This window comes from Salmo trutta, chromosome 16, assembly GCF_901001165.1.
Source record: "Salmo trutta chromosome 16, fSalTru1.1, whole genome shotgun sequence".
Taxonomy (NCBI): Eukaryota; Metazoa; Chordata; class Actinopteri; order Salmoniformes; family Salmonidae; genus Salmo; species Salmo trutta.
In genome coordinates, this window is record NC_042972.1 from 52554733 (window position 1) to 52567825 (window position 13093).

General features: G+C 42.4%; 1 protein-coding gene across 1 annotated transcript; it reads left to right on the top strand.

The window, feature by feature from the left end:
- The first annotated feature begins 9851 nt into the window (after positions 1-9851).
- On the top strand, positions 9852-12676 carry LOC115151013 (adenosine receptor A1-like). Its single transcript, XM_029694902.1, has 2 exons — positions 9852-10436; positions 10611-12676. The coding sequence occupies exons 1-2, from the start codon at positions 10105-10107 to the stop codon at positions 11251-11253; spliced, it is 975 nt and encodes a 324-aa protein (XP_029550762.1). The 5' UTR covers positions 9852-10104; the 3' UTR covers positions 11254-12676.
- Positions 12677-13093: the final 417 nt, after the last annotated feature.

Genomic DNA, 13093 nt, shown 5'->3' on the forward strand with positions numbered 1-13093 from the left:
ATCCTCACCAAACATCCTATTCTAGAGATGATGGATGCCTCAAATTACCCATTAGTGCTAATGCAGCTCTGAAGCTACAGCACAGAGCACTTGCTATCTTATCATGACTGATGTAATGCACCTCCACACAGAGAAGATGGTCGTAGACTGGATGAATGTGTTTCAATGGTGAAACATAAAGCACAATGAGTTACCAGATATTGTTGTTTTGTTCTGGGGGAACCAGCAATAAAACAATGGCATTGAAAGCCAAAATACCAATAGCATCTCAGAAGGCTAGGAGGAGCACAAGCTGCTCCTGCATTATCGCCCACACAACAACTTCAGTTATGGGCTGGGGCTTATTTGACAGACTAGACTAGACAAAGGAAAGTCACTCTGTCAGTGTTATATTTAATTGAAAAGTTTGTCTACAAGCTAGAAAGAAATCAATATTATACAAAGGCAAATAACCGAGCCACTGGTAAGCATGCTATCTCATTTATTTTTCTGTTTGTACGAGTGTTTCATCTCTTATAGTGGTTATTGTGTTTGTAATAATGTGTTTGTTTGCTTCGGTTGCGTATCCATATTTTGGATGTCATGCCTGCTTTCATAAATGAAGTATAATTTATGGATAACTCAGCAATGTGTCCTTCAGGAGAAGTGAAAGTGTTGATTCCCTTGTTACCCCCCCCAGGGTATACACTTTGCTGAGTGTACTGGAACATTGTGCAATATTATCCAACAACAACCCACATCCCTGGTCACTGTCACTCAACTGGATCAAACTGAATATAACCATTTACTGCTGACGCAAACAAATCATTAAATGAGAATGCAATTTTTATTTCCTTGTTTCATCTGCCCCTCAAACATACACCTTTACATTGGAGATTAAACATATTAATTGGATAACTGGCAAATACTGCATCATATTTCTATGTCTGAGCAACTTAATCATACAGATTTGTTTTTCTCCTTTAAACAGGAAATCTATAAAAGTAAAATGAAACCTATAAGAACCCAGTGCCCACCCACCTGACCTCCTCTCCTACCTCCATGTCCATTTTTATTCTCACCCTTTTTACAGAATGCAAATATATATACCCTTGGCAATAGATTTCCCATATGAGAATTATACAGGTTCTAAATAAGGTATTGATACTCGTTGCTAAGGGACTATCGCCTCTAATGGCTGCCTACACTATTAACATGTTGTATCCTCAACTGTGTAGCATCTCTGTCAATATTTCTGGCCGCACTGTTAGGGTTGCTGCTGATATTGTTCTCAATGGTCTGGTTGTTCTGAAAGCTCTGGTTTCATCCTCTACGGGATTGGTGTCCTTATACCGGGATGGTTGAGCTAACATGTGCTAACGTGATTAGCATGATGTTGTAAGTAACAGCCAACTTTCCAGGACATAGACATGTTTATGTGGGCAGAAAGCTTAAATCCTTGTTAATCTAACTGCACTGTCTAATTTACAGTTGCTATAACAGTAAAAAAAAAATAGCATGCTATTGTTTGAGGAGAGTGCACAACAACAAAACACTTTTATCATGGCAACTGGTTTAATACATTCACCTCTGAAGGTAAATCATGTACTAATCTTGCTCTGATTTGTCATCCTGAGGGTCCCTGAGATAAAAATGTAGCATAGTTTTGTTTGATAAAATCCATTTTTATATTCAAATGTAGGAACTGGGTTCTACAGTTTGAACCCCTGCTGTCTCTGGCTCCACACCCACCCTGCCCCGGACATCTATAGTAGAAGTCGTAAGTTTAAAAACACATAGGTTGGAGTCATTAAAACTCGTTTTTCAACCACTCCAAAAATGTCTTGTTAACAAACTATAGTTTTTGCAAGTCGATTAGGACATCTACTTTGTACATGACACAAGTCATTTTTCCAACAATTGTTTACAGACAGATTATTTCACTTATAATTCACTGTATCGCAATTCCAGTGGGTCAGAAGTTTACATACACTAAGTTGACTGTGCCTTTAAACAGCTTGGAAAATTCCATGATGTCATGGCTTTAGAAGCTTCTGATAGGCTAATTGACATCATTTGAGTCAATTGGAGGTGTAGCTGTGGATGTATTTCAAGGCCTACCTTCAAACTCACTGCCTCTTTGCTTGACATCAATGGAAAATCAAAAGAAATTGTTGACCTCCACAAGTCTGGTTCATCCCTGGGAGCAATTTCCAAATGCCTGATGGTACCACGTTCATCTGTACAAACAATAGTACGCAAGTATAAACACCATGGGACCACGCAGCCATCATACCGCTCAGGAAGGAGACACGTTCTGTCTCCTAGAGATGAACGTACTTTGGTGCGAAAAGTGCAAATCAATCCCAGAACAACAGCAAAGGACCTTGTGAAGATGCTGGAGGAAACAGGTACAAAATTATCTATATCCACAGTAAAATGAGTCCTATATTGACATAGCCTGAAAGGCCGCTCAGCAGGGAAGAACCCACTACTCAAAGCACCCCCACAACACGATGACCCCAAGCATACTTCCAAAGTTGTGGCAAAATGGCTTAAGGACAACAAAGTCAAGGTATTGGAGTAGCCACAAAGCCCTGACCTCAATCCTATAGAAAATTTGTGGGCAGAACTGAAAAAGCTTGTGCTTGTGGAAGGCTACTCGAAACATTTGACCCAAGTTAAACAATTTAAAGGCAACGCTACCAAATACTAATTGAGTGTATGTAAACTTCTGACCCACTGGGAATGTGATGAAAGAAATAAAAGCTGAAAAAAATAATTCTCTCTACTATTATTCTGACATTTCATATTCTTAAAATAAAGTGGTGATCCTAACTGACCTAAGACAGGGAATTTTTACTTGGATTAAATGTCAGGAATTGTGAAAAACTGAGTTTAAATGTATTTGGCTACGGTGTATGTAAACTTCTGACTTCAACTGTAGGTGTCCTCTGACCTTGGCTTAACACACCCCAAACCAATAATGAATGTTTCACTAAGATCCTTAATCTGAGTGGGGTGTGTTGGGTTGGGGTGCTGCAGGCTGGTGGACCCCTAGGGACTGGACAGGGTAAAAAGAGCTTTACAACACTATTAGGCCTATGAGATTAATTATATGGAGGATAAGCTGTTTCCGTGTGGTAATATATATGTGTAGTTGTATGTTGTTGTTTTAAAAAATATATACATTTTTACCTTTCCCTTGGGAATAAAACAAAAAGTGTGAAAAATGTTTTGTGTTGAGAGTTGTGGTATTGACTAGACTGGTGGGGGTTGGGCATGCAGGTGGCTTGGGCTGACTGGTCGGTCTGGCTGAAATTTTATATAGAGGCAGACAATCAAAAGTCTTTGTACTTTATTTTTTTACATTTGTCAGGCTATTGGTTAAAGGTGCAACACAATAATGATTATTGAATTACCTTTGATCTAGTCTTATCAATCACTTAAACATATTTAACAATGATCTCTTACCTGGCTTGATGACTGGGGTCATTTTTGCTTGCTTTTTGTTGTTCTAAATAGAGACGGCTAGAAGGGCCATGGGTCATATTGGATTGTGTAGAAATGCAGGAAATTAGCTTTAGATTGCCCCACAAATCTGGGGGAGGACCCCAGACCCCCCGCCAGGTTATGTCCCTCCCACTTCTAAAACCAAAGTTGCGCCCCCTTCTTTGCAGTGTAAGCAATGTCACATTTTTGGACATGAAGAAAGTGTTTGCAGACAGTGAGGAGCTCAGATTGTACGACGTATGGAGCAAATCACTTTGATGGAGACTGTATAGCAGAAGAGAATTGCAAAGGAACAAAGTGTTGTAACCATGGTGGAGAGCACGAGGCGACATCCTTGGAATACCCAAATAGGGTGAAAGAGATGGAGGTGGCCAGAATCAGGGCAGTTCAGTCTGTTTCCTACGTGGTGGCGGTAAAAAGGGTAGAAAGATTAAAAGGTCCAATGTTGTTGGGTAGGCCTTCACTGCAGGCTGCAGAGTTGGCCTCTCATCGGCAGGATCCAGATATGCTGCATGTAAAGAAGTTGGACTTAGTGTGTTTTATGGCAATGGTGATCAATGGAACGGCTAATGTGGAGGGAAACCCCACTGTATGGAGTTTACTTTTTTTACACCCGTACAGCGGTAATGCACCATAAATATTGGATGCCAACCGCTGTTAAACCCCACCGAAGAAGAAAACATCTAAAACTACATCAACAACAATGGCTGCTCTTGAGAAGCTTAGTGTTGATGCTGCAACGTGCTATTCTGTTTGTTTTTTCACATTGTTTGTAACTTATTTTATACATAATGTTGCTGCTACCGTCTCTCATGATCGAAAAGAGCTTCTGGACATCAGAACAGCAATTACTCACCTCGAATTGGACAAATAATTTTTCTTTAATGAGTCAGACAGGAAGAATATACTCCAAACACCCGAACAGGCCCTTATCCCCGTCATTCGCTGGTGAAAGAAACTGAGATTTCGCGGAAAGAGATCGGAGTGCCTTGTGAGGATCAGGTGATGAGAGACTAATCTGCCTTTGCCATCTGTACTGTTAGCCAACGTTCAATCACTGGAAAATAAATGGGATGGACTGAAAGCACGTATATCCTACGGGACATTAAAAACTGTAATATCTTATGTTTCACCGAGTTGTGGCTGAACGACGACATTAATAACATACAGCTGGCAGGTTATACACTCTACCGGCAGGATAGAACAGCAGCCTCTGGTAAGACACGGGGTGATGGCCTATGTATATTTATAAACAATAGCTGGTGCACGATATCTAAGGAAGTCTCAAGGTTTTGCTCGCCTGAGGTAGAGTATCTCATGATGAGCTGTAAACCACCCTGTATTCTTGGTAGCTGTAGCCACTGTATTCTTGGTAGCTGTAGCTGTAGCCATCTGTATTTTTGGTAGCTGTCTACATACCACCATAGACCGATGCTGGCATTAAAACCGCACTCAATGAGATGTAGTCATGTATAGTATGGGCCACAAGAGCTTGTTGAGGCTATTGTTCAACAGGTTGGCAGGGCTGGTAGAAATGGGTTGCAATCATATGCAATTCAGTATGCCTGTCAAACACAACAATGGGGGTTGATAAAAAAGAATAGCCCAATACGGTCACTTTGAAAAAGCACCCCACAAGCTTTAAGCCAGGACATCTGTGCTGCACGTATTGCCATGCATCATGTTCATGTGCATCTGTTTGTGGAGAGCCTACCCCCAAACATGAGTTATTACAAGGAGACACTTGCAATCCAGTGAAATGTAGAGAGGTAGGACCTGGGGACATAACTTTGATCAGGGACATGTTAGAGGAGTACAGGTGTCATTTGGTTAAGGACACAGCACCCCTCTACACTTGCAAGGCAGCCTGTGCTGGATTTAGCACTGAACTAATTGAGGCAGTAGTAAAAAACAGTGCCATATTTGGCTTGGCCTACATTATCAACAACATTCCAATATTCCGATTACGACATGCAAGAGAAATTTTGCACATAATCGGTTACGTTTTTTGGTGACGTTGAGAACGTAGAGCCTACTTCCCATCATGATAGCTTCAGTGAGCTAGATGATGATTACATGGGTTACTTTGATGAGGAATATGAGGACTTTGAGATTGAAACACACCACAGCAGCTCTGACAGATAAATAAAAGGGACACTTACAAATGTGACACCACTGGTCAGCAGTAAGCCACTAGAAGCTGCTGTAGAACAACTGCCACTTTATGGGGGCTGTGACTAGTTAGTTAGTTGAATGACTGCTTAGCAATGAGACTGTGTTACTATCTGTACGTTGTTACTTGTCCAAATGCAACTGTCACGTGTGCTCCCTCTCCGGCTTCTAGGTCACCAGGCTGCTCGTTAGGGCGCACACCTGTCACCAGCGTTACGCGCATAATGACACTCACCTGGACTCCATCACCTCCTTGATTACCTGCCCTTTATATGTCACTCCCTTTGGTTTCTTCCCCAGTCGTCATTGTTTCTGTTCCTGTTTCATGTCAGTGCGCTGTTTGTTTCTTGTTTTGTTCCTTGTTTTGTCCATGTATTTATTAAACGTATTCAGTCCCTGAATGTGCTTCCCGACTCTCAGCGTACATCGTTACAGAATGACGACTCAACAAAGGGAAGCATCAAGGAGTGTTTTTTTGTTTTTGTGTTGGGGGTGATGTCGGGTCCGGGTGTTGGAGTAGGAGCTACCTGGGAGGCCTCAGCCGGTTTGAAGGCTCCCATGCCTCAGCAGGTTCAATAGGCTCCCATGCCTAAGCTGGGTGAACAGGTTCCCATGCCTCAACCGAGGCAACCGAGGAGGACTCAGTCGGCTCATCAGGCTCTCACTCCTCAGCCGGTTCGTCAGGTTTCTGTGCCTCAGCGGAGGCAACCGGTCCGCTCCGGATCCCCAGGATCATCCTTGTGGTTAAAACTGTCATAACTGTTTTTCAAAGCTGTCAGTGGTGTTGTTTCATTTCAACTGTCAACATTGTGGATTTCTTTAAAATAATGATGCATTAATCAAGAACCATAAATCAAAGTTAGATTTTTACTTTGTTACAGTAGACAAAGCAATGATAAAGAGAAAGGTGTAGTGATAAATACAAAACATAAATAGTCTACAAATACAGATAAATAAAACAAATTTACAGTGACAACTTAAAGGGAAACTTCAGGATTTTGGCCATGAGGCCATTTATCTACACCCACAGAGTCAGATGAACTCATGGATGCCATTTTTATGTCTGTGTCTAGTACGAAAGATGTTAGAGGTAGTTTGCAAGACAACGCTAACTAGCATTAGCACAATAGCTGGAAGTCAATGGGTATCTGCTAGCATGCTAGCACTAATAACTAACTACCAATCACCATCTTTCCCTCTACCCTGTTTTCCTCTTAGAGATCGTTTGATGGTCAGACTAAGCTGCCCACATCCCCAGCTAGCCTGGCACCCAAGTTGTTTGAATTCAAACTGGTACCTTGGTCTGCTCCTTAAATTTGGACCTTAACCACCCACACATAAACATTCCAGACTTCAGCTGGAATGTTTATGTTAAAACCAGGGAATGTCGTGAACTCTTTGCATGGTTTAACAGCTCTGCCTCCCTGACTTCCTCCACAAGGGCTAGAATGTACTTGGTCTGGCGAGCAGTATGATAGATGCCACTAGACTTTGACACCTCCAACTCAGCATCTGCGGTGTCCATCAAGTCCTTGACGACACCAGTAGACTTCCTAATCCTGTCTGCTCAGTCATGTTCGAACCCAGGCCCTGAAAGATAAAGCAAAGGGTTCATCAGTAGTAGGCATAACTGACTCATAACATGTGTTAGGCCTAATGATTAACATTGTGATTAACTACACATACTGATATGTATCTTGTATACTGTGACATACCGGGTTGGGAATTCCACAAGGTGTTGCTGTCCCTCTCTCACTATCTAACACCTCACACTACTGTCCATCCCACAACCCCATGTAGTAATCTAATCTGTCTACAAGGCACCTCCTGCTTGTGCAGGTGTAGGGTAAAGTTGCCTCTAGATGCTGACCTTGGGTAAATTTGGCTTTTCTCCCATTGATGGTTAAGGTTAGGTTTAGGGGAGGGGAAGCAGATTTTATAGCTGTACCTCGGGGAAACTTCACCCTGGAGTGTCTGTGCAGTGGCTCATTGGTTCTACTCCAAGTGGACATTTGTGATGCAAAACCACATCATTCACATATGTCCTCTGGCAATAAAGTTCCCTTTATTGAGAGCTGCTCTCCTCTACACTAATATCAAATGACAAAACCAACATAAATAATGAAATACACAACATTGGATTTGGACTGACAAGGTGTAATACAGTTGTGTGCTACTTTAGTTGTATTGTTCTAGAATCATTGTGTAGATTCTAGCTGTAATATTTTAAAATTACTGTTGAAAAGCAGGAATAGTCCCAAATTGAGCAGATGCACTTTGCAGTGTCTTCTGTTCTGTTTCCCAACAGCATTCAACTTACCTCCTTCAGACTATGCTGTGTGGGCATCTCGGTAGACAACTTGTTCTGACCTGGGTTTGGGGGATTGGGACACAACTTTTTTTATAGCCCTTGGGGTTTTTGAAGGTGTCAGCTCTCGGTCCCATTTGTCAGCTGTTGAAGTTGTTGCTTCGACATTGGGACTTGTTTCTTTCTCTGCTTCTTTCCATCTTTTAAAAATGGAAAAATCCTCTTCTACTCTACCAACCAAGCGAAGGCACTTCTAATCAATTCTAATCCATCGTCCTGGAACTGAGGCAATGTTAATCCTAATTACATCAGTCATTCGTTCAAAATGTTCTAATTTGCTGCCTATGTTGGATCAAATATTTTCTTGGTGTTTGCTAAGGTGTCTTTTATGCGCACATTTTCTTTTTGTCTTTTTTCCCCCCCTTTTTTCCCCAATTTCGTGGTATCCAAGTTACTGTCTTGTCTCATCCCTGCTACTCCCGTACGGACTCGGGAGAGGCGAAGGTCGAGAGCCATGCGTCCTCCGAAACACAACCCAACCAAGCCGCACTGCTTCTTGACACAATGCCAGCTTAACCCGGAAGCCAGCCACACCAATGTGTCAGAGGAAACACCGTACACCTAGCGACCTGGTCAGCGTGCACTGCGCCCGGCCCTCCACAGGAGTCGCTAGTGCGCGATGAGACAAGGATATCCCTGCCGGCCAAACCCTCCCTAACCCGGACGACGCTGGGCCAATTGTGTGCCGCCCCACGGGGCTCCTGGTCTCGGCCGGCTGCGACAGAGCCTGGGCTCGAACCCAGAATCCCTGGTGGCACAGCTAGCACTGCGATGCAGTGCCTTAGACCACTGGGCCACCCGGGAAGCCTATGCGCACAATTTCATGTCAAAGATGGCAAGAATCGTGTACAGACATGCAAAGTAGTTACACGGACCTGTTTCCTTGACAATTGCTGCTAGTAGTAATGTTGTTTGCCTACATAGAACAGACGCCTGTATATTTGTTTATTCATTTGTTTGTTTGGATCCCCATTACCTTTTTCAGAGGCAGCAGCTATTCTTCCTGGGATCCACAAAAAAAAAACATGACAAGTAACTAAACACTGATACACTGATAGAGGACAGTCACACAAATGTAAATACAACGATATACTTTGTCAATATGACTTAACCATGATAATTGACCATCCAATGTTATACGTAGGAGTTTAGCTTCCTCAACAGGCTCGATGGTCACACCCTTTAAACTCCAGCTGAGGTTTAGGTCTTAGAGAGTGTAGTGAAACGGCGCTCTGGTACTACGTCATATGGTTCATTGGTCTGATTGGTTGAAGGTTGATCCAATTGACTGCGAAATTATTTAACTCAGCGGTCTAAGGCTCGGCATTGCAGTGCTAGAGGCGTCACTACAGACCCGGGTTTGATCCCGGGCGTGTATCACAACCGGCCGTGATCGGGAGTCATATAGTGCGCCACACAATTGGACCAGCGTTGTCCGGGTTAGGGGAGGGTTTGGTCAGGGTAGGCTGTCATTGTATATAATCATTTGTTGTTAACTGACTTGCCTGGTTAAGGTAAGGGTTAAGGTTAGGTAAGGGTTAGGGTTTAGGGTATGGACGTACCAAGGATCCCAGATAGCCAGAATGACAAGACTGTATTCATGCAGCGAACCATATATGGAAGCTCGGGAGATCAGGCCGATATGCGAGGCTATTCATATTTAGCTGTGGTCGCATTGCGGTTTTCACATTTCCTGTGACTCATGCCATTTCATGTAGGGTTCAATTTAATAATGTACAAAAATGCCCTTGCCTCTGAAACAATGAAATACTACAAACATTATGACACATGTTACTTTATTTTCTGCATAGTTGAAACAATTACCATGTATTGTCAATGGGCTATAATGTTTTCTCGGCAGGTGTATGAATGTTTGTGATATATTTGTTTTGATGTATTTGTGCTTTCAGATCCCTATATCAACGCCCAACAATTGCAAAGGGGCGTAGCATTTTCTTGAATTTTTTCAGTGAGCAAGAAAACTTCCTCAAAGCCTACTGGTCATCCCCTAGAGGAACAATTCATAATAAAGCATACTCAGTCATAGAGTAAACTTCCATTGGACAGCTGACATGATGCCTGGAGAAGAGGTGGCCTACACAGTGCTGGAGGTGATGATCGCCATTGCCTGCTGCCTGGGAAATGTGCTGGTTATCTGGGCAGTGTGGTCAAGCAGTGCTCTGCGGCAGCCCACCTTCTGCTTAATGGTTTCTCTGGCTGTGGCTGACTTCCTCGTAGGGTCTGTGGCCATGCCGCTGGCTGTACTGGTGGATGGACGGGTGCAGACCTCATTCAATGTCTGTCTCTTCATTAGCTGTGTGGTCATCATGTTGACAGTGGCTTCAGTCTTGTCTCTGCTAGCCATTGCTGTGGACCGATACCTACGCGTCTTCATCCCTCTCAGGTGAGCTGTTAAGGTGACATTTCAGGATGTATACAGTTGTAAATATTATTCTCCTAGCTGTGTCCCATGTTAACCACATTTTAACAAAGAAAATCATGCTTGGGTGGAATCAGATTCCTTGTTTTCTTTTGCAAAGCAATTCATTAAAACATCGTAACTTTTCTGCTTCAACAGGTACAAAAAGACGGTAACAGAGAGAAGATCTTGGGTGGTAGTTGCAACATGTTGGTTTGTTGCTTTTATATTGAGCTTCCCTCCCATGTTTGGATGGTACAATCGTGAAACGTTGTCTCACTCAGAGAACTCAACCACAATCCTCTGCCATTTCTTGGCTGTGATTCCCATGTCATACATCGTTTACTTCAATTTCTTCCTCTGCATCCTCACCCCGTTAATTGTCATGGCTGTCCTGTACATCTACATCTTCTGTGCCATCTGGAGGAACCTGAGGGAGAAAGCAGGGCACAGGGCCCAGTCCCACACCTACTTCAGGAAGGAGAGGAGCCTGGCCCAATCCCTGGCTCTGGTCCTGGTGCTGTTCGCCTTCTGCTGGCTCCCCCTGCACATTATGAACTGTGCTGCCTACTTTGGCAGCCCGTCAGACATACCCCACACAGCCTTCTATGTGGGCATCCTCCTTTCCCATGTCAATTCAGCGGTCAACCCAGTCGTCTATGCCTTCAAGATCCGCAGGATCCAGGGAGCGTACCTGAGGATCTGGAGGAGGTTCTTTGTGTGCCGTGATGACAACCAGGGCTCTCAGAGCAATCAATCCACTGAGCACAATATCAGCAGCAACCCTAACAATGTGAGCTAGGTATAGTTCATGATGTGTTAAATGCTAATCCCACAGATTTATTCTCTGATACTTTGAAAAAGACAATCCCAGGGATGCAGATCAGATTAAGTGGTCTACATCATTAATATCATAATGAGCATTATTTTATCATCAAAACCATACTCACATTATAATTAGATTCTTTACTAAAACTTTAGCTGACAAAATTGTTATTTTTATGTTTTTACTTCAGTTTCCATTGATTTTATCAAACATAATACAGCTGACCAGATGTTGGATTTGTCTTTTCTCCGTGCTTTGAATGGCACAAGCTGTCTGCGATGGATGGTAGAGTTACTACAATCCAAATTGGCCACACAATCCATGCTCGATTTTCGTTGCTTTTAAATCAGCCCTACAGACGTCCTGAAAGGTTGAAGTACAAGAAAGGGATCAATAAATATGCGTGAGTTTGTCTGATTTGGAAACAGATTATACCAAACAAACGGGCTGCTCCATCTGTGTTGATAGGTAGCCTATATTCTTTGTCAGTGTGAGACAGAGGGGGACGTCACTATAGTGACATTTGTGTATGCAGTGCCACATAAATTCAGCAATTTGTTGATTTGTTGACACATTTAAACAGTATATGACAAGTAATCATGTACTATCATGCACCCTCTGTTTGTAACAGACCGGTAGAAAATGAATGGCAGCGGACGGGGGTAAGCTAGCAATGTTAACTTCTATGCCTTTCCCTAACCCTAACCCTTACCTTAACATCACAAAAGTATACTTAACCTTAATGGTGAAACTGCCATGTCCGTTTGCGATATTACTCTAATAAAAAACATGAGCTGGCGCACACCCAGAGAAAATTATTTTATGTAGAGGTGTTGAATAAACTATAAACTAACGGTGAATAATCTGTAAGCTATAAAAACATGTATATAAAGTGTAATATTGGGATGCAAACTCAAAATTGAATACATTTCAGCTCTATATCTGACATGGTACAGGTGGGGTTTTTTTTTAACCATGTGTGTGAGGTGTATATTATTGTTACATAGTAGATTTGTTTAAGACTACCAAGAAACACTCTGTGGGAACCTGATTTAGCCCACGGCAGTAAAAAGTGAAAGGGATAGTTCACCCAAATGAAAAAATCATATATTGGTTTTCTTTACCCGGTAAACATTCTATGTTTACAGCAATACGTTTTTTGAAGTACAAAGTGTTTGTTAGGTGTTAAGCCGGTGTCAAAATGTTTTCAAAACTGTAACGTTTACTTTAATTCTGAATATTACATCGTGGAATATACAGTATATAGTCAGGGCCTGACCTCCAGGAGGTCCCCATTGATTTTGTTAGTCATTCTCACTCAGATATCATATTAACATGGCGTAAGTCATTACAAAATAAAGAACATATGTAGAGTTGCATAAAATGTGTTTTAAAACTGCACAAATGTCTCTCCTCCTTGTCACGTCCTGACCAGTAAAAGGGGTTATTTGTTATTGTAGTTTGGTCAGGACGTGGCAGTGGGTGTTTGTTTTGTGTGTTTGGGTGTTTGATGTATGTTCTATATTTTATATTTCTATGTTCCCTATCTATGTGTTGTATTTCTTTGTTTTGGCCTGGTATGGCTCTCAATCAGGGACAGCTGTACATCGTTGTCGCTGATTGGGAGCCATACTTAGGTAGCCCTTTTTCCACCTGTCTTTTGTGGGAAGTTGATTTTGCATTGCTGTGTGTTAGCCTGCAAAGCTGTCTAGCTGTCTTTCGTTTTCTTGTTTAAGTGTTCAATAAAAGTAAAAAATGAGCACTCAACCCGCTGCGCCTTGGTCCATTCACTACGACGGCCGTTACAGAACTTCCC

What these genes read in the sequence shown, in the direction of transcription:
- LOC115151013 (XM_029694902.1), top strand. Translation starts at nt 10,105, where the DNA reads ATGATGCCTGGAGAAGAGGTGGCCTACACAGTGCTGGAGGTGATGATC. An exon ending in CGCGTCTTCATCCCTCTCAG is followed by an intron (nt 10,437 to 10,610) that starts GTGAGCTGTTAA and finishes CTGCTTCAACAG; the next exon opens with GTACAAAAAGACGGTAACAG.